Source organism: Colletotrichum costaricense (genome assembly GCF_030867565.1).
Source record: "Colletotrichum costaricense strain IMI 309622 chromosome Unknown Scaffold_1.1, whole genome shotgun sequence".
Classification (NCBI taxonomy): domain Eukaryota; kingdom Fungi; phylum Ascomycota; class Sordariomycetes; order Glomerellales; family Glomerellaceae; genus Colletotrichum; species Colletotrichum costaricense.
Genome location: NW_026848230.1, coordinates 4651965 through 4672609, shown reverse-complemented (window position 1 = coordinate 4672609; position 20645 = coordinate 4651965). Strand labels below are relative to the sequence as shown.

Sequence of the window (20645 nt, the reverse complement as noted above, 5' to 3'; positions counted from 1 at the left end):
GACTCAACTTCCATGCGAGACGGGGAACATTCTCGTCTGTCAGACTGACTGTGGCGCCTCGGATTTGGCAATATCAGGCAATATTTGGAATGAAAGCCCCTGTTACAATGACAGTTATTAGATAACCACCGGTGACACACTTATTGAGACTGGGTTTACCTCTAAATGGGATACATTTGTTGGCAGCGTCTTGCGTGTATAGGCCGCCTGGAGCCCGATATTGCGATAATCGCAATGTCCGCGTTAAGGTTTCCGTGGGTTTTGATATGAGGACGGCAGGGCCGTAAAGTTTTCCGCAGTCCAGAGCATTGCGCGATGCTTTTTGTGGCCGTCATCTGATGGTCAGGTGAAGGGGTATTCAAAGATGAAACCGATTGGTGGTCCTTTGAGGAAGGCACCTTTCAGATGTTAGTTCGTCGACATCGTTCCGCTACCGCGCTTGGCGTAGTGACACCGTCTAACAGAGCCCATCGCGCTAAGCCTTGGGGAGATCCACGACGGGGTTTTCTTCCATGGCGGACAGGTGCCATTCTGGGGAGTAACATGAAGAGACTTGAGGAGACTTGGGTAAAGTCACTCGAAGTCGACTCAGGTATCAACATATCTTGTTCAATCCAGATTGCTGCGCCAACAACATTGGCATAGGCCTAGACCACCCCCAAGGCCGCAAAAGCGGTGCAATTTCACAGACCCCCTCCAGGTACGAATACAAGGCTTAGGGCGGGGTTCAGAGGTTGGCATGACATGGTGGTCGTGGTGTGGTTTGACAGGGAAAAGCATAACGATGTCTGCTCTCAGCGTTATGGTGAATGACGAGATGCCAATACGGCGTGTGCAGAGCGCCAAGAGAGACACGGCCACCCGATTTGGGGGCAAATGGTCGGCCAAGACGTTAAAATGGAGTTGGCGAGGAGCTCTTGATTCGACAATAGCTAATCAAGGTTAAAACATGCTCGCCCAGCTAGTAGGTATTGCTTGGGGCTGGTTTTCTGGGGGTGCCAACCGGAGTACCTAGAGCCACATTGTGATAGCCTGCAATCTACAAGCAGTGAACTCGTGCCTTGGCTGGCAGAAGTGCCCCTCGACAAGTTTCGTAAACTTCGCATCGTGCAATGGTTGGTGAGAACGGCTGCTCGGCATGGCTTTGCTGATAGCCTGAGATTGACAGCGATGGCATCGGTCGCAGATTCGTAGAAAGACCACGGTCAGTCGCACCACGAGAGCGAAAACGAGGACAGGTGAGGTCTATGCGAGGAATGCGAGATAGGTGAGGCGTTCCCAAGTTTCCTAGAGCAGAACAGGCATGGGCAGATACGCCAATACGCGTGTTGAGTTGCGGGGAAGCGGATAGGGCCACAGCTCAGCCACTTTTCAGCCAACTGAACCTAATTGCCCAGGGCAGGGCCTTGGCGCCTAAAGAGAGGAGAGAAAAAGTACGAAGTACGACGTATGCAGGCAATCTTGGTCGAAGAAGCCGTAGGAAAAGGGCTGTGAACGTGGTTGGCAGGAGTCAGTTGTTGGAGGTGAGTGCAGTACATAGTAGCTACTCTGGATGAATACTCCTTACAGCAAATGGTGGGAAAGAGAGACGTACCTTGAAAGTCGTTCTGAAGTAGACCTGTCCGGGCCAATCATGGACCTTTGCTGCGTTCTGTGCATTTCAAGCTCCCGTACTCCGTAGTCCAAACCCGTCTCTCTGGATGCAACTCCAAAGTTCCCATGCGTGAGTACTGCCTGTGGTCTACTGTGTACCTGCCAACATCAGGTATATGCGCTGGACGGTTTCGGAAAGTACGAGGCGTGCAGGATGGCTCTCTGCTCCTCCAACCTCCGGATACTAATGCGGGAATACGCGCACACTCTTACGGTGTACACTACCACCATGGGTCAAGAGCGAGCCAGCTGTTCCAGGGTCCTGTGTCCCTTTGCGGGCGAAACCAGCAGCTGAACCCCGGGAGGATCGACGGAGGAATATGAGCTTACGACCATGAGTAGGAGCAAAGGTAGGGAGAGGAATAGGACCAAAGCACCTCCTCCATGATCCCACCTGCAGGCAGGCTGCATAGTACATACTGTACTCCGTACGGAGTAGTACGTACAGACTGCACGCAGCGCAACCTCGCGCAGTCCTTCCTTGCTAAGCTCCTCGGGCCCGAGGAACATCCGCCCCTGCGAAGTCAACCTACCATCAACCCTCCATCACAACTTCAGAACTTCATCAGCCCATCGGATCGCCTACCTATCAACATCAACACACGAGACCCCGCCAGGCAGCGACTACACTACTGCGTACACTACGGCAACGCATGCACACGACACCGGAATTGACGTGGAGACAAGATGCGAAATGCCAAATGCGAAATGTGGCCCTGACAGATCCTTGATTCCTTGGTCAATGTACGCGTGAAGAAAACCATCCCGGAGGACACAGTTCACGTGCACTCCCGCAACCACCCGCCACAGCCCCTTTACCATTTGGACCTTACGAGTTCATTCCTACGGGGGATACGGAGTACACCATAGTGACCATACGGTATTACGGATACCTTGACGGATGCTACACCATCGTCAATGGCTGCCATTGAGTCTTGACCGATTGACGGTTGGTACTCCCTACTCACTGGGCGCTCGCAGATGCCAACCTATTCAAAGACGTGTCCTGAGTCTTGGCTCCTCGCCGGACGGAATTTGATGCCAAGCTGCTATTAGACAAGGACCCTAGAGGACACCGACTCTCTGGCACTCGGCCGTCGTCACGCACCGGCGCTCCGAGCCCGCGGACTGCGTTTCCAAGAATACCAAGCAAGCCAAGACAAGCGCCAATCAAACGCATATCCATTTTGCATTCTCCAAACAAGCGCGCCTTATTCTAAAATACCAATGGACTGGGCGCAGAAATTTTCACCTTGTTTCTGCCCCCAAATCTGCCCAGTATCATATTCTTAACCTCGAACCCTAAAAGCCCACCCCCAACTAGACGGGTCCAAACCGATGGGTATTGCGCAAATTGAAAGCCCTCGGCGGCCCTCCACACCCCGGCCGCTCCATGGCGGCGATGACGGCGATGGAGATACGGCGTATATGTGCATTAGGGCCCGATGGACCCCCAGCTCGGCACCGCGAGCTGCCGAGGCTTGCACAAAAGCCGCGTTCATTTCATAATTTCAACTACAAGCGGCCGATCCTTTACGATCACCTGCCTAAAATACGGGATCCCTTGTCAGGGTACCACCAACCACGTTGACGGTTGGTCATCAACAGCCCGTACGAAGTACTCATTTCTCTCCGATCCCGACAATGTGGACAGAGTGGGACGGGGCGAGATAGTGTTGCAGTCCGACTGGCTGCTTGCGTATGGAGCAAAGAGAAGAACAAGTCGAGAAGGACAGAATAGGAGGGAACAATTTCACTGGAACAGCCAACATCCCCCATCACTGCGTTTCGGCTGTCTTCTGACAGCGGAGCTTACCCACTGCCTGGAGTCCTGGACTCAGCCAGGCAATGGATACCCTCGTCCCGTACGAACCATGAAGACACTTTTATTCTGCACGACAATAGAATTGTCAGAGACTGAGGGGAGAAAAGTCTGGAGGAGGAAACCCGAATGCGAGAAATCCGAAATCTGCGGCCGAGAGGCTTCTGGTCCTCACTTTGGACCGATCCGTACGGAAACACCTCCTGCTTTCTGCTCTCCTCGGTGCAGGTGAGAGGAGATTTACAACGTGTCCCACCCAAGGCCTGGCCCAGGGCCTCAACCATTGTACAAGCTTCCCATGCTGGGCAGTCTACTTTGACGGCAGCCGATCATGTCCACCACAGAAAGTCAACAAAAACTTTCGTACAGGCTGACTTCCTGTCGTCCTGGACAGAGAGAGGTCTGGCCCATTCAAAAGCCAAAGCGGCCCGCTGACAAAGCGCCTTGAACTCCAAAGGCCAAAGCAACGCTCAAACTAGCAACCAGGGGTTCCCCAGCATCGTCAACCCAACTCTGACAATCCGCCCAGCCCAACACGTGAACTCACAAGGTGTCATTGCCAACACCTGCCCGAGTCCCTTCAGACATTGTCATCGGCCATGTTTGATGTCCGTGGACAGCAAAATGACCCCCGGGCTTATCTGGGGCAGAAGAGAGAAGCAAAACAAAAGTCCACCTCACTCAATCTTCGGACCCGAACAAAGACGATGGAACTAGTTCTTCATAAAAAAAAATCGACTCATCATGGGTTATCCACTGTCGGACCGCGGGGTTTACAACTTCCCGTCCCGCCCTCCGTCACAAACGCCGAGATCATAATTCGATTTCCAACCACTTAGCGACCCCCTTCTCTGTCGCGCAAAGTGCCATACTCCGTAATCAATCACCAAGTACGGAGTATACTATCCGTATGTGATGCGCAATAGACAGCAACGCTGTTTAACGGTCAACCTGAATCACCCCTCGACCCGCGCCATAGCCCGCCTGATATTCCCAAACGTAGCATTATCGCATGAACAGCGCCCTGAGCTTCCCGCGTTTAGTGGAACATGCACTGTGGGTCGCCGCGGCGTGGACTCTCGGGATCGAAGCATATCGTAGGGCGGATACATTCAGATGGTTTTCCGTCGTGTGTTTTGGAAAAGTTTTTTTTTATTTTTCACTCGTCTCTGCTTTTTTCTCGTGGGAGCAACCCTGCTTCATCCTCATCCTACCTGCACCAGTAAGCCTTTACCCGCCAGAGTTGGTTCCTCGTCTATACTACAATCTGGGGGTGTGCGGTTTGTGCGTTGGGTGCGTCTTTGCGCAGACCGTTGGCTTTTGCGCCCTGCCACTTACCAGCCCGCCGCCGCAGATGCAGAACCATCGAAACCACACACCCTCCCCCTGTCACCCCTTGATCGACCAACAAGGATCACGGATGCTCCAGTGGGACCTTTGTCCAGAACCAGAATTGACCAAGACTCTACCAAGTGGCTTAGAGATGAGGGGCGTGACGACGCCTGACCGACTGCTCGCCCGCCTTCTCGGCGGACTTTGAAGATTCGTTTGGTCCGCACCGATTCGAACCTGTTGATCGTTGCGTGTGGTGATGCGATATACGACCAGCAAGCGGCTCATTTCACATGGCAGTAAACCAAAAAGGAGGCCGGTAGTCTACGTTTGGCAACATGGGAGCTTTGTCTAGTCATGCCATGTTGCACCATCGCTGTCATTTCGGCCCCCAAATCTCATGAGAGATGCTGGCACGGCTGCTGAGCTGTACGGTCGATCAAGTCACCAAGTGGGGGCCACCAGAAGCTTGAAGAAAGTATCACGTCGCGTTGGGAATTTGGCAGGCCGCAATCGTGTCAGGAGCTTGTTGTGAAGGTCGCCGATGGGTACGGTGAGGCCATCTTCATCTCCCAATGACTACTACCTGATGCGACACTGACTAGAACAGCGCAGCAGGCTTCTGACAGTTGTCTCCCTGCGGAATTTTAGGCCCTGCAACTGTCTCATTGATGTTCGTCCGTCCCCTTCGGCGGCGGCGAGAAACGACCTTTTACCTTAGTCCGCCGCCGACCTTCCCCCCCTGGAGAGAATTATATGTCGTGACGTGGAGACCCCGTGGCTCATCCCCTTGGCAACTCTGAGCGTCGCATTCGCTCCAAACCCTCCGGGGCGTCGGTCGCAGCGTCGGTAACCCTGAGAGCAACAAAATTGGCATGCTCGCAGGGCAAATTGGGGGGGGGGGGGGGGCGCTGGCTTGACCGACGGAGCTGGCTCCTGGTAAGCAACAAAAACCCAAGATGCTCTTTTAAGATTCTTCTCTGGGCTGCGCTGCGGGCATACCTAGAGACTAGAGAGAGTGTGTAAGCCGAGCGGGCACAGGGCAGGCAAGGCCGCAGGGTGCCCGCTGATACGGTAGCGTAGCATGCCGTCGCCGATTCCAATGGCCGGCCTACTGCGTACATTAGAGAGGGTAATTTTTTGGTAGCAGTTCGTTCCATATCCGGGGATCAGGTCAGGGTAGTGTAGCGTAGTGCCAGCATAGTAGAGTGTGAGACAAGAGACAAGTAGACTTTTTCAGAGTTTCTTGTCACCGTCTTTTTTTCTCTCTTTTTTTTTTTTTTTTTTTTTTTTTTTTGTAGCGTCATGCCCTCCCATAGTTCTACACGCGTGGAAGTCAAAACCTGGGAGGTTACAGCAAGGGGAGGAGGAGGAGGAGCCAGTCGGCAAAACTAGCTAGCTGCAAAAAAAATAAAAAATAAAAAATTACAATGATTTATGACGAGGTTACAGAGTTACTTGGTTTTGGGGCATTCGCCGACCTGAGCTTGAAGAAATGCTCACGGACTCTTGTTTGTCTTACGATTCGAATTAGGAAGAGATTGCACGATCGAAGAACGGCCAAAAAAGAGTTCTGGTGACTCGAAGAGTGGTGCTATTGTGTGTATATCTGTTTTTTTTTGTTTTTTTTTTACATTGGGGGATGGAAGAGGTACTTTGACCTCTCGCCCCCCCCCCCCCCCACGGTTCAGCTTTATGCAAGCTTGTCCTCGTCCCAACTCTCTGAAAGGAGGGGTGGTCGGTGAGATAAACCTTTTCTCTAAAGCTCATCCCAGAGGAAATCACACAAGCAAAAGAAATAGAGTAGACACGAGTTCAGAAAAAAAGTTGATACAATGGTTTCGATTTTTGGTGTCGTTGCAACGTGAAAAATCGTTCGCCTCAATGCTAATAAATCCTTCTTCCTAAAGGCCGTTTCCCGCTCACTATTGCCCCCCAAATACCTTGAACGGTGGCGATTAACCTCATCCGAGTTTGACCAAACAAAACATAAAATCAAACCACCAAAAAAACCGTCAAACGCCTTTTTCTCTCTCTCGCGAGATGTGGGGAGGGTCCTTTCCCAGAAAAAGCAACGCCTTCGCGGTGTATCATTGAAAATCCCATTAATTCGCAAAATCCCATGGCCCCAATGTCTTCTGTGCGCCTGATGGCCGTAGCCCGACCGAAAGCCCCAACTCTATAACTCATAATCCGTACTCGAAATGCTCAGTGGCTGGAATGATGGGGTTACAGTCGCATTGGCTCGCCGTCATAGCCCCCGTAGATCATCGGGTCGCCCATTCCCATCATGACTTCCGGATTCGGACAGTTAAGAACGTGGGGCTTGATGGTGCCGAATTCTGACTCGATCAGGCCTTGGTTAAGCATGTCCATGTTGGTGAGAGCGCCGGGATGTTGGAAGAATTGCTGAGCGAGATCCATTGAAGAGGGTGCTGATTGTCTGGGCATATTCCATTGTTGGTAAGCGTTCATGGGCGGGGACTGATTTTGCTGAAACATGGCGGCGGTGGGATCGATGGGCGAGGCAACCGAGTCTACGTCGAACTCAGTGTATCCGGTAGAGAAGCTTTGCGGAGACATGGTCATGGGGTTGTTGTGGCCGCCAAAGACAGCTTTGCGGTAGTCGGCCTCGAATTCCGAGTGATCAATGTCGGAAGAGCTTGCGCGGTCTGAACGCTCGCAACTTGAGTTAGAATCGACCTCGACCTTCATGGCCTTCTCAACATCGCGTTCCTTTTGCTGTTCCTCCAGTTGGCGCGCCAACTCGGCCAAGCCCGCCTCGTCCTCAGGGAACACCGAGTGAACTGGCAAGTCGATATCGCTGTTCGGGCGGATGCATCCAAGCTTCTGGGCAATGTTGTGGATGACAGGCTGTCCTCTATCGTTGAGCTCGGGTTCACCAAGGTCCCATTGTTGTTGGTTCCTAACCATGGAGTACAACTTATGGACGGTGGCAATGAGGGCGAATTGGGTGTGCTCGAGAACTTCGGCGTAGCCTCTGGGCAGCTGCTTGTATTCCGTCTTCTTGCGAACGCCGGCGGTGCAAACGAGACCATCGTCCTTACACCTTTTGCAGGGGAATTCTCCGTCGCACTAAGTGGAGTCCAAGTCAGGATGGGAGTGACCATGAGGCCGGGTGTGGTGGTGCTGCTTACCTTGGTCTTCTTCATACGACACCTTTCGCAAGCCTTCCATACCCTCTTGTGACGTCCATCGGCAGACATAGCTTGAGAGCTATGATCGTGATGTTGTGTCGCGTTGTGAGGGCTGGCGCGCTTGGCAGTATGGCGGTTGGGCTTGATAGACTTGGAGCTGGAGGAGCTCTTTCTGGGTTTTTGGTCCTCCAAGGGAGGTGTGGGTAGGCCGCTTCCCATTGTGGTGGTGAATGATTACTAGTTAATGGGGTAGTATGTAGTAGTAGTAGTAGTTGTTGTTGTTGTAGTAGTAGTAGGAAGGGAGGATAAGGTGTGGCGATGTGTGGAAGAGGAAGATGTTGTTGATGTAGACCGAGGGGCAAAGTGCGTATAAGTCTGTGGGTGAGGGAGGTGAGAGGCGTGTAAGTGAACTATATAGGATAGCGAGAACGAAGTCGACCCAGTCAAAGGAAGAATAAACCAAAAAGGTAAAAGAGTCGGGATGACACAGCCAAGAGTCCGCGGCGCTAGGGTCAAGAGGGCGGGACAGTAAGCACGGCAAGGTACTGGGATGGAGGGCGTAGACAAATTATTAATGTCGAGCAACAACGGGGAGACGACGGGGAGTAGACGGGGTGCGTCTAATGTGCGCGCGCGAGATTATGTGATGCGCAGGGAAAAGGCCTCGGAAGCTTTTGGGGTTGATAGAGTTCGGTCGCTCGCAATGCTAAGGAGGGCAGAGCAAGCAAGCAGTGGAGGTTGAGGAGAGAGAGGAGAGGACAGGACAGGACAGGCAGGGGGGGTGGGTGTGTGCGTTGCGGGTGCTTGGTGCTGATGCTGGTTGCTTTGGTGCGGTACTTTGCCCCGTACCTTTTACGATGCAAGTACGGCGGTACGACGGGTACAGTGGAGGGCAGACAGGGCAGACTAGGGGAGTTCTGTCGGGGAGAGTCTGCTGCTGGAGGAGCTGGAACTGGAGCTGGAGCTGGAGCGAGTGCGGATGCGGTGCGTTAGGTATTCGTAGGACCAGGTAGGTAGGTACCTTACGAATAGGTAGGTGGTGGTGTAGGCGTGGGCGTGGGTGTGGGTTTGCTGGCCTGGTCTGCTGCGGGTGGCATTAACGGTCGGCGACGTCTTTATGTCCGAGTGCGCGGGCGGGCCCAGTAGTTATGAAAATGAGACGGCCTCAAGAAGGATCCTGGTTCCGTTTTGTGCTGAATTTGGAGAGTGTGTGTGGTCAACTGGCGACCGTCGTGTATCAAAAGTACGTCCGGTACGTAGCCAAGTTGTGGGATGTAGCTGGTAGTAGCAGCGCGCTAGCAGCCTTTTTTTCTTTCTGGTCCCAAGAGCTAGCCGCGACAAGGTAAAGTCCGCTGCGGAGTTCAGAGAACTGGACGGCGAGGATAGGGATAGGGATAGGGATTGGGATTTGATTTGCAAGCCGGTCGCTGCTTGTGTAAAGTACGGCTTATTTGTTGCTGCTTCCCGCTGTTGATACGGCGGATTGCTGACTGCAGAATGGCGGACGTGTCTCGAGCGGATCTTGTTTGCCGACCCTGTTGTGTGCTATGTGCTGATCCAGGGTCTTGGGGCCTTTCGTTCTTCTTGGTCTCCTTTTTCTCTTATTCGTCACCAAAGTCCTTAAATGCTTTTGCGGGCGGGTGGATGCGGGAGAGCATGTGTGGACGTGGTGGTGGATGGCTTGTCTTTCTAGGCTGCTTGTTGGTGTAACAAGATATGATTCTCCTCAATCTTGGTGTGTAAGATGAGACCTAGAGGTTCTTATTTCGACTAGAGGTAATGTTGTTGCCTTGGAGGTAATGAACAACAGTCTGGATCGATGGAATGTTTCCGGGCCGAGATGGTCTTTTTAAAAAAGAATCCTTTACACCAGATCGCTGAAGCTGAAGGTATGCAGAGTAGGTATCGACGTCAGGTCGGCGGAGTTAGAACTGTGATGTTGATCAAGGTCCCCGATTCGAAACATGAATAGCTTCCGACTCCGGTGTAGGGGGATCCCAATCAGACGGAACAGCCGACCACATCTTATATCCAGCAAGCAGGGTCACCCACAACTCTGCCGGGATCAAGAGATGGGATCTTTCCAAGCAATGAGGCTTGATCATGAACAAAAGATGACATGATGCTGCGAGTATGTTGACATGGGCCGAGTCTGGACCATTTGCCTCGGGGAACACTCGACAAATCGTGAACGGAACGCTACTTGGTAGGAACCAAGCCGAGTGTGTACGCCTCATGAAAGTGGGTTGCGCGACGACAAGGCCCGCAATGTTGCTGTCAACCTTCAAGGGGTAGGTAAGGCAGGTTGAGCGGGTCCGCTCCTGTGACTGTGACTGATCGGTACCTCCAGAGACTTCGGGAGTGGAGGTTCACAAGTCCCCGAACCTGAGTAAGCTCTGCATGGGTGATGGGCCCAAGGAATGGAACGAGATGGTCGACGAAGACACGCGAGAGACACACGCCCAGGCAGACAAATCGCTCCGAGACTGACAGAAAAAAAACCACCCGATCTGTTCTGTGTCTCTCTTTCGAGTGTGCTCATGTCTTACTTGCTCTCTGTTTGCAAACCCCACTCGTCCGTTCGGGACGGTGAAGCCATGTTGACCCCAACGTCTCTTGTCTCTCTCTCTCTCTCTCTCTCTCTCTCTCTCTCTCTCTCTCTCTCTCTCTCTCTCTCTCTCTCTCTCTCTCTGACTTCGTAACCGTAGATTCGATCTGGCCGTTTTTGGTGTGAACATGTAGCTGTGTATCTTCCGTTGCGCCGCACCATGCCAACATCGCTGAGCCGCGGACGCCTTCGAGCACGACACCTGGCCAAGGTTCAATGCAGTGAGTCCGATGACCAACACCGGGTTGTTCATAATCCTAAATTTTCTCGATTTGTGCATGCGGCGGAATCTGACGGGGCCGCTGACGGGGCGATCAGGGTAAACTGCAACCCCGTATGCCAAGACTCCGGCCTGTTGACGAGGCCGGCGCCGAGGGCGGGGTCTTGACTTTTGCTGCGCGTTCATCATCGACGATACCGCGACTCTACTGCTCTAGATCAGTAGCTCGGAGCCGTCATACTGTACGATCCTCGAGAGGTTCTGGACTCGAATGGAGACAAGACGACAAGGCATGACTGAATTGATGACGCCAGAGACCGAGTCTGCCAACTGGCATTGCTATGCCTGGTTGGTCCCTGACTGGGAATGCCAATTTGGGCAAATCGACAGGGTGCCAGGGTCGATGAATCATGATGGACCATAACCATTGGGTTGGGCCAAAACCTGTCCAAATTTGTCGCATTGCCCAGATACCTACGCCTTACAGGTACTAACACGGTCTCAATGCTCTCCTGTTCTCCTATCCGGGGCCTAAATTGATCCAACGGCTCTCGTATGCCCGACGGGTAGTTGACGAGGTGCCGCCGGGAGAACTAACTCATCTTTGTGAGGTGCAAAAACGTCCCTTGCCGATAGGGCTCGACCGTGTCAGTTGAAGAGTCGAATGCCTGCAGGACAGGTTCGGAGAACAGACAGTGGCAGACGTTCGAGCTCCCATCCATGCAGGGACTTCCTCTTTGAGGCCAACGGTGCCGACAGCCTCGCGTGGGATGGTCGCCGCGGGCGGACTTTTGTGTCGTCCTAATTCATTCCATGGTGAAAAGATCCCATGCTGTCGGTGCGTGCCAAAGTCTGATATGCGCCAAGAACGGTAGCTACCAGTCGGCCGAGGTCGACGATGCTTTGGCGAGCTGCATAGAAGGCAGGTTGTACCTGACCGCGAACTCTGTGGGAGCTCACAGGCGGTGCAGCTTAAGGCAGGTTGTTCGAGGTCGACTGACGACAGGAAGAAGAGATACTTCAGGCCAAACTTCTGGCCAGCGCAGCACTCTATGCGGCGGGAGCGTGCAGTGGGATTGAGTCCACCATCAAACCCGTCTGATACCATGACACCGTCCGAGGGTGTAAAGAGTGTAAAGACGTCATGGCGTCTAGTTTCGAGCAGCAAACTCTAATTCAAAGTCAACGATTAAGAGCCGCGATGATGTTTCTCTGCCGACAAGGCCTCGGCCGCTGGCCACTCCCACGGCGGCAGGCGGAGCCAACGGTTCGTTGTTGATCGATCGTACAGGAAAGGGTCGGGTAGGTGGACTGCTACAAAAGTCCGGCGGCGATGAGGAGAAAGTTGAGAGTTGGAACGGAGGGTGACAGCCTATTCGCCGATGGTGCGCGGAGAGATTGCGGAGCACGGACAAGATTCAAGGTAGCGAGGCCGCTCTGTGGCCCGCTCCTCCGCCGGTGGTAGGTAGGTTCACGGTCAACCGTTGACAAGCCGCCAAGAAAGGTCTCGTGAGGCACAGTGCCGTGAGAAGGGACTCGAGAGTCGAGAGAGCTGTTGAGGTGTGCTCTGTACCGCACGGAGCAGAGGCTCGCAAGGCCAGCTCGAGGTGACCAAGGGTTGGTTTGAGCTTGAGCTGTAAGGCGTCGGCATGGGGTCAAGATTCATGCGAAGATGGTCGGCGATGGTAAGATACAATGGTGATGATGGACTTGTGGCGGATCAAGTTGCAATGCATCAGGCTGAACCAAAGTAGAGGCACGGGAGTGGTGGCGGTAGGCAGATAGACTGCTATCCGAAGTGGTTGCCATGATCCTCCCCTTCCATGTGGAATATGAGAACCAACAACTGTTGAAGGCAGCTGCCCCAAGTCCCAATAATCCTCACCCGCCACCGCCCATTCGAGTGATCTATACCGTGGCTGCTTCCTGCTTGGGATCCTTGCTTCTGGGATCTTTGGGTTCTTTCTGATGTCTGAGAACGTGGGCGGTGGAGGGCTGACACCCACTTGCTTACTTCCCTGCGTCTTTGCTCCAGCTGCCATGTTGTTCCAGCCGTGGCCCGTGTGCCAAGGATCGAAGCTTCCATGTGTGAATAAGTAGTGTGTCCTTCTCAGTTGGTTTAAGAGTGTGGACGGAGTACAGAAACGCAGGACGTCGTTCTCATCTGGGGTAGCTGCATCGGTATCCGTACGAGTACGAGATACTGTCTCGTCACCACCTCATGTGCGGTGTGGCTGCGCCCAAGCTGTCGGTCCCTTGCTCTTGTCAGGTTGGCCGTATCGGTTCCCGAAACGGTGCCCGGGCGGAGGAGGGCGAGAATAAGCAATGGAGATCATTTTTGCCCGGACCAAAAGCCCCCAGTTGCCTAGGGCAAACCGTCAGCTAGGGCAAAATTAGGCTACTTTGTCGTGGAGATGCAAAGCGGGAAACAACCGCGGGCGTGGATGAGGTGCTGTGTGTGGGTGCGTGGTGTGTGGTGCGTGGGTGCCAACAGGCCGGGGAGGAGGATCAGGCACGCATCGGTGTGTCCCACTTGAGGTAAAGGTGTGCAGAGGTGGGTCTTTAGTGGGCCAGGCCCGGACTAAGGTAACTAAGGTAGATAACGCTCAGGTAATCGGCGAGGTATTCCCGCCGGATTTAACTGGCAGATTCTTCCTTCCTGTGACCACAAGCGCGATGGATGCTTTCAACGAAATAGTGGACATGCCCCTCACAACTATCAATTCTGCTCAGCACCTAAGGTAGTTTTGCTGCAACTCTCTCTTCTCGCTCATGTCCGCTGCTCAGTCACTATAACCGCATGGCATGCCCGTTGTGACTCATCTACCTTAGACAACCCCCCAATCATGAGGCTGGATACCTTACTCATTGGAACACTGCATGGCTATGGACTGTCTCCGGGGGTGAGACAATTGTTCCCTTCAGGCACGTTATGATAATCACACGTAACGTTAGCATCATTGTGTTGTCTTCCGTTCCCCCATGCCGATCGGGCCTGGGGCGTAGATCCACGGAGCGGAGATAACATCTCCGTGTAAGTGGTTGCTTACCGACAATCACGTTCGGGTCTACCACATACACAGTAAAACCACCTACGTGGACTCTCGTTCACCAACTACCTAGACCATAGCAGGCCATCCAGCCGGTTTTCAAGCTCATCGCGATCGGACTTGACACACCCGTTGCACTGGGTCGTGCCCTTGGTAAACCGAGCCATCAGGGTTCGACCAGGATAGTGTCCTCAGAGAGAAGTATGGCTTCAGCCCAATAACGCTGCCATAAAGATGATATCTCGGTAGCACTAGCAGGGAGTATCCTAGGTATCTACAAAAAAAACCACGGCGAGCCGTCAAAACCACCTCGTGGGCGGCGGTAATAAGCAGCCAACAGCGGGCTCTGTCTCATCGGTCTGTGGCTGACGCCGTCGCCGACTCCAATCGGCTTTGACATGGGACGAATTAGAAATCTCACGGCGGAGGAGCAGAAAAAGCTTAGTTAATCGCCGGACTGGGTGGGATAGATGGATTGAGGGAGAGACAACCAATCATCCCCGACATTGATTACACAACATCGAGAAATTACGCAGTATGTACCTTAGGTGCTTTGGTATTACCTGGTAGCACGGAGTACGGAGAAATACAGTAGCAGCCGCATCCCAACCACCATTATGCTAGGAGGTACCTACCTTTTTTTTTTTCCAACAAACCCCATTCCGTGGACGCTCCGTACAAAACAGATAACGTGCAGTGCAGCGGAAGCACCACCCAAAGAGCGGAACATTGTCCGTCGGTCGTGACCTCATCCTCGCTCGTGTACCCCCCCTTTCATAACGACGAGGTGGAATCATCGTGGGACTGTCGAATTTTTCTAGAAGATGGTTCTTTCCCTCCACCACATAAATGCCGATGGGTCATCTCCGCGTCTCTGTACGGCTTAGTGGAAATCCTGGCCTAACTGACTAATCGGCTACACTGCTGTCAAGTGCCGCATCCACTTGACCCCATTCAGGAAAGTGCCGCTCACACGCGCAGCTGCATCATATAGGTAGGTATTTCAACACCGATCCTGTACGTACCGTTTTCGAGTACGTCCAATCCCGGGCTGTATTCTCCGAGTACCTCTGCAGTCCCATCTTGTCTCCATCGAAACTACCATCTATCTCCATGCATCATCTTCCAGAATCTTAATCTTTGTTTACACTATCTTCGTGCAGCTTCTTCACGTCGCATGACCGTCGGGAATTCCCTCCGCCGTTGAATCCCGCCCGGGAACCACATCGGTTTGGGTTTCTTATGAATGCCCTTCGATCAACTTCAGCTCAGCATAGCACGGTCCGCTATCGAATGCCTACCTGCTTCCGAGGTGTGATTCTTCAACAACGCGCGCCCGTTTGCGTCGTTGAAATCAACCCAGAACCTTCACAAGGCAACGATCGTCCTGTTTCTCCTGAATCGTCCCCGTCTGGTCTGTTGATGATGGCGACGCCGCCTGCCCGCTGTCATCAAGGGCCACATGTTATCAATAATCTTAAGTCCGCCACACCCAATCCGTAGCACGGGGCTACCTACCTTACACTACACCGCACTAATACCTCACAGTAGGGTTGGCTCGGATCAGTATCCGCCAGGTAGCGCAGCCCGCCCAAGCCAGCGGATGCCTCCCGCTCCCCGTCTGGACTGCATTAGCTTTCATAAAGTTATCCCGGGCGATCCTGGGCCGATCATAAGCCAATTGCATCCGCCAGGGCCCAGTAACAGCCACCTCTCGGCAACGAAAGCGGCCTTTCGGCCTCCGACTTAGACTCTCAACCACCGACAGAACAGCGACCCTAAACCCTGGCCCTCCTATTTTGTATTTCTCCTACCGTTTACGATCCAGACAAGTTGAACCCGGTCTGCTGGCTGCGCCGCAAACCTCCCATCCGGTACAGATAGTGTACATTCGCGACATCGAAACTTCCCTCTCCATCCATCACGAGATCGGGATCCAAAGCTGTGGGATCCCCTGGTCCCCGTCCCGCGGATACCTCCTCATGACCCCCTAAATCATTTCTTTCAGGGTCTTCTATCAAGGGCCTAAGGGAGAAGCCGGAATCTTGAAAATGGCTCACTTAGACTATTCGCCTCCTCTCCCCGCCATCGTGATACCAACGCACCTGGACGCGGGCTGGGGACGGTACACGGCTCTACATGCATTTTTGGTTGCTACCATCTCCTACACACCAGGTCCTGAAACAGGGATATCGTCAGCATCGGATAGACCACTGATTCTTCTGCCCGTGTACACGCTGTCTTCTAGGCGCTATCCGCCCTACCAGCTTCTCTGAGCGTTAATAGGGCCATCGGTACGCTTCTGCTCAGAAGCGGACTTCGGCCTCTGCTAATTTCCAGTTCGGCCGAGGCTCGACTCCACCAAAACTCGCTGCATGACGTGTGGTCGCATTGGAGCCTCATTGCTTGTCGGCGCGGCGTTGGAGCTGTCCCGCTACGCGATACCGACTTTGATTTGGTGTTGGTTCTCGACCTTTGTCGGTCTGAAGGATTTCCAATCAAGCCCCCTCAACGTATCGAGGCTTCCAAATCGATCTGGACAGGCAGCCTCGCGCCTTGAAAATGGCAGCCGGCAAACTAGACCACTATGCCACGATGACATGCACAATGCCTCCCCTTTGTGTCTAGAGGAAATTGGGATGCAAGCGACGTCATCTAAGCGCACGAAACTCTAGCTAAAGCTTTGAGCTATATGCATACTGGCGGAACGTTTCCAGTCTTTGGTCTCACCCCTCGGCCCGTATCTAGACCTACCTTGACAACGCACAAACTTGAGATATCGGACGGGTCGTGGATTCCAGGTGCTGAACGCCGGCTCCGAAGCTAAGGAACCATCATCATGCTAGGCAGCTTCCCTTCACATGGGGTCCCTCCTCTGGTGATTCCGCATCATCCAGGACAAGCTCGTGGGTACCGAACGACGTATGCAGCACCGCCATCTGAAAGCTGATACGCACCGGGGTTGCACGTCTTCCCGTCCCTGGTGGATTGTCGGGGCGCATGATCGCGCTGTCCACACTCAAAATCGACAAGTTGAGTGCTCCAACAACCGAGGCATGTGGGGTTCGCCAGTAGCAAAGCTTTCTGACCATATGTCCCTTTGGCTGCATACCTACGCAGGTGACAGTAGATTCCGGGGCCGGGAAGACTCGCAAGCGGGATTGCGGAATTGAATATTCACGGATGCCGATCTGGTCTTGGCGCCCGGCAGCGGGTCCCGGGGCGGCGTCTTTTGGTGATACCCACGTTCCCGGAGGACCAATTCACAAAGGGCACCAAAGTTGAGGCCGTTGTGGTGTGGATATTCACGAACGGGAGCAAGTATTCTCAACCATGTCAAATTACGGTTGACCCTTTCGGCGAACGGAAAGCTGGAGACGTGATCGGAACAAGTGGCCCGACTGACTCTATGCGCGAGCCCGCTGCCTTGTTTGCATCGTCTTTTTCTTGGTCGACTCTGCATCCAGGGGTCCTGAATCTCGATCTACAACGTTCCTCAATCGTTCTTCCTGGGTATGTTTGGAAGGCAGCTGAATGGCTGGTTGCGGAGCAGACTCGCCGACGCCCGGGCGATAGTCAAGAACGGTCTGACTGTCGAGTCACGCCACCGGCCCCTGTCTGCAAAATATTCGGGGGAGTGGACCTGACCCCCGTTGCTATCTCCGGATGGATTCTGAGATTTCCATGGGCATCTATGCAAAGACTTCCAAGAGACCCGTCGCATTAGAACAGAAGTCACTTACTGTGGTACGAGTTGGCAACAAAATTGGTCTCTTTCAGGTGGGCCAATCCGCCAAGGGTTTGGAAGCGACAGTACGACAAGCAACACGCCCCAAACGATTCGCATGCAAGCACTGATATGGTTTCGTTTGCCTATGTATCCGTATCTTTCGCTCAGTCAGGCATTGGTCGATGCCCTATCGTGGACACATCTATGCCTGGCTAAGCTCCAAGCATCATCAACCAGGGCACGCATGGGCATCTGCCTCGGTCAAGTCAGGCTACAGCCTGTCAGTCAAACGCTGCAACGGTGGGAAGCAGATCTCGGATCTGCAACAATGGCTTGCCAAGCTTTTCCCCTCGTACCTGGCTAGATATCATGTGTCAGTCTGGTTTCCTATTCCGTCACATTATAAAACGATTTGCGGTTGGTCAACAGTCATCAGCAGTAAAAAGTAGATGGCTGCCAAGGCAGCTCACATTCGCACGAGTCAAACATGTCGAATTTGCGATCACGAAGTGCGTTCAGACTCCACACGATATCGAATTCTGTTATCAGAACTTTCGAAAGCGCCAGCCTTGGTTGGAGCAGGCAGTGCAGCAACCAACCTCCCATCCACAGAAATACCTCATCGCTACATTACCTCGTGAGTTACGAGAATGGTAATGTATCGCCGGGCAGGCCCAGAGATGAGCATGACAACCCTTATTCACTACGGTATGCTAGTCACCTTCCGCGGCTCAAGCGCACGGCGGTCTAGACAAGGTAACCGTCATCACCTACCCGAATGTCTTCCGACCAAAGTCCGCCCCACTCATGCCGAAAGGGACGCCCGTGGTGTGCGCGTTCTAGTCTTACTGTCGTGAGAATGCAAAATATTCGCAGTGGAGGCCATTGGTGAAATTTCTTGCGGTGGGGATGGGTAGGGCGGCTTGATTTGCAACCAAAAAGTCGTCGTACGATGAACCCCGATCAGTCATCCCGCCGTCACGGAGCAGTGGGGCCCCCACTGTGCATCCTGCCGATGCCCACGCCGGTCTTCTCCCGGCATCTGAAAGCGGCAGAGCGGCGACTGGCACCCGGGTTGGCGTCGCAGCGACCCCAGTCAAATGCATGGCTGGCAACCGGAACCGTTGTTGCCGTGGCCGGTCTTGCGATCGAGATGCGTTCGGGAGTCGGTCGGCGGTGATGGCGCGACCTGCCAATTTCATCGGAAACGTCTCTGAAGAGAGCCCTTCTTCCCGTGCCGAAACCGGCGGACTCGGTGCGTTGAATTTGGCAAATGCTCCAACAAGTGGACTGAGAGATTCTACATCGCTGGGCGTTTCATTGCGCCCGACTTGTTCTCGAGAGCCATTCTCGCGAACCCTCGAACAGAACTTCAACTTTACTGAAGCCAGTACATTCGTCTAATGTATCCTTTCCTGAAGTGGTGCCCATAAGCGCTGCAAGTGTCAAGATTAACCTCTGCGTTTTACCACGAACGTGCGTGATGGCACGGATGATCATGGATGACCCGACAATGGAACGAACTCTACTCATTCTGTCCGCAAGCAAGTGTTTCCAGGCAGAACTTGTTCAACGTCCCCGATGGGTTGACAGCCTCGGGGCTACCTACCAGCCTACCTAGTTTGGAGGTCCCCGCGGCTGCGCGCGACACTTTTGTCCGCGCACTCACACACAGGCACGTTCAATAGCGTTCTGCAGGTTGGACCCTTGATATCATGCTGTTAAACTTAGGGGGAATCGTCGCCCCCTTTCTGTCAAGCATATCGAAACACGTAGTCTAGTATCGTGCGGAAACCAAATTCCGTGGACGAAAGGATACCCTGTGTTCACTTAAGACGGAGTTTCGACCAAGGAAAGCGGCCGCGTCAAATGATATGCCCGCCCGTCTTCATGTCCGGGCGACCACTCCCGAGCGGAGACCCGCGGGCGACCGGGTCGGCGATTACTGTTTTCTTTACGAGTCCGGGCACGTTGCTCCGGGTTTATGTGTTGTGGGAGATCATCCGCGGCGCCGGTGGGATAGAGAGGCACCAAAAAGTCTAAATCCTGCACATACCAACTTGGGACGGACCTCGGAATTGGGAGCTTGCTGCGTTTCAAATCACCGAGGTTTACATATCTACAGGTATATACGACAAATGAGAGGAGAGAGAAGGGTATGTGAGAAGATAGGTGGCCAGAGCTTGCGCCTCTCTCTCCCTCTCTCTGTGTTGTCTCGTTTTGACTCCCTTAAAGCCTCGGCTCATGAAGGTCCAAGTCCCAGCTGAGAGATTGGGGAAAGAGAAAGGAGGGGGGAAGGGGGGGGCATGAACTGGTCGGGTGTTCACTAAACAAACTGACAACTGTAATTTTGATCGGACATTGAAGGTTCGTCGTAAGTGAGAGCAACTCTAAATGTTAATGGCTGGGGTGTACGAATGTTTAATTGGATCTTCATGGCCTTTTTAGTGCTTTTTTAACGCGCTTTGCTGAACGGTGATGTCTGTGTGTTTGTCGGCGACGAATCGATTACTGTTTTTGGTTCCAAGACCTCGGCTGTCTTTTAATCTTAAGCTTTGGGAGGGAGGTTAGGGAAGGTGAGTTTGGTGAGTGAGTGAGGTGAGTGAGTGAGGTGAGTACTTGGCAGACAGGTATCCCTCCGGCGGGATTGAAATGGTTTTGGGGCTGTTGTTGGCGACGGAGGTTATTCGAGTTCTCATTTTTTTGTGTTCGTTTTGTAACTATATCGTCTGGTGTTTTTTTGCTTCGAAATATCGACGGCATCCACCCTTCTGGCCCCATACCGCGTCTCTCGTTGTTGGTGATGAGGCGGAATTACTCTTATTCTGCGTTACCGTCATGTTGAAGGTTTCTTTTTTTCTCCAAAGTTCGCCGAGGCTGGTGATGAACATGAGGATACTTGGCCAAACCTTTCCGATTTTAATTCGTGTGTATCTAGTCTCTATTGTGCCAAAGCTTCTTTGGGTCATTTGCGGCGATGCTGTTGTCGTTGCGGCGGTGGAAGTGTTTAGAATAGGATCCCGGGGGCGAACGGCTTTCCCCCGGAAGGCCGGTGAAGACCGGCCGTTGGCG

At 53.3% G+C, this 20645-nt stretch overlaps 5 protein-coding genes across 5 annotated transcripts, besides 2 other annotated features; 3 read left to right on the top strand and 2 right to left on the bottom strand.

Annotated features, from left to right (window-relative positions):
* Positions 1-1039: 1039 nt before the first annotated feature.
* CCOS01_01578 (uncharacterized protein) lies at positions 1040-1613 on the bottom strand (the record flags this gene model as incomplete). Its single annotated transcript, XM_060449771.1, has 2 exons — positions 1040-1287; positions 1595-1613. Coding segments are annotated over 2 exons (267 nt in total), but the record flags the coding sequence as incomplete, so codon positions are not given.
* A 194-nt stretch (positions 1614-1807) lies between these two features.
* CCOS01_01577 (uncharacterized protein) lies at positions 1808-2328 on the top strand (the record flags this gene model as incomplete). The annotated part of the gene is made up of 2 exons (XM_060449770.1): positions 1808-1891; positions 2113-2328. 2 exons carry the CDS (start codon positions 1808-1810, stop codon positions 2326-2328), a joined length of 300 nt encoding a protein of 99 aa, XP_060321208.1.
* A 770-nt stretch (positions 2329-3098) lies between these two features.
* CCOS01_01576 (uncharacterized protein) lies at positions 3099-3707 on the top strand (the record flags this gene model as incomplete). Its single annotated transcript, XM_060449769.1, has 1 exon — positions 3099-3707. The coding sequence occupies one exon, from the start codon at positions 3099-3101 to the stop codon at positions 3705-3707; it is 609 nt and encodes a 202-aa protein (XP_060321207.1).
* Positions 3708-4487: 780 nt separating this feature from the next.
* CCOS01_01575 (uncharacterized protein) lies at positions 4488-5015 on the top strand (the record flags this gene model as incomplete). Its single annotated transcript, XM_060449768.1, has 1 exon — positions 4488-5015. One exon carries the CDS (start codon positions 4488-4490, stop codon positions 5013-5015), a length of 528 nt encoding a protein of 175 aa, XP_060321206.1.
* Positions 5016-7036: 2021 nt separating this feature from the next.
* Positions 7037-8184, bottom strand: CCOS01_01574 (uncharacterized protein; the record flags this gene model as incomplete). Its single annotated transcript, XM_060449767.1, has 2 exons — positions 7037-7903; positions 7966-8184. The coding sequence occupies 2 exons, from the start codon at positions 8182-8184 to the stop codon at positions 7037-7039; spliced, it is 1086 nt and encodes a 361-aa protein (XP_060321205.1).
* Positions 8185-12701: 4517 nt separating this feature from the next.
* Positions 12702-12754: a sequence feature (Short protein (CCOS01_01573, KAK1540259.1) was converted to a misc_feature.).
* A 53-nt stretch (positions 12755-12807) lies between these two features.
* Positions 12808-12835: a sequence feature (Short protein (CCOS01_01573, KAK1540259.1) was converted to a misc_feature.).
* Positions 12836-20645: the final 7810 nt, after the last annotated feature.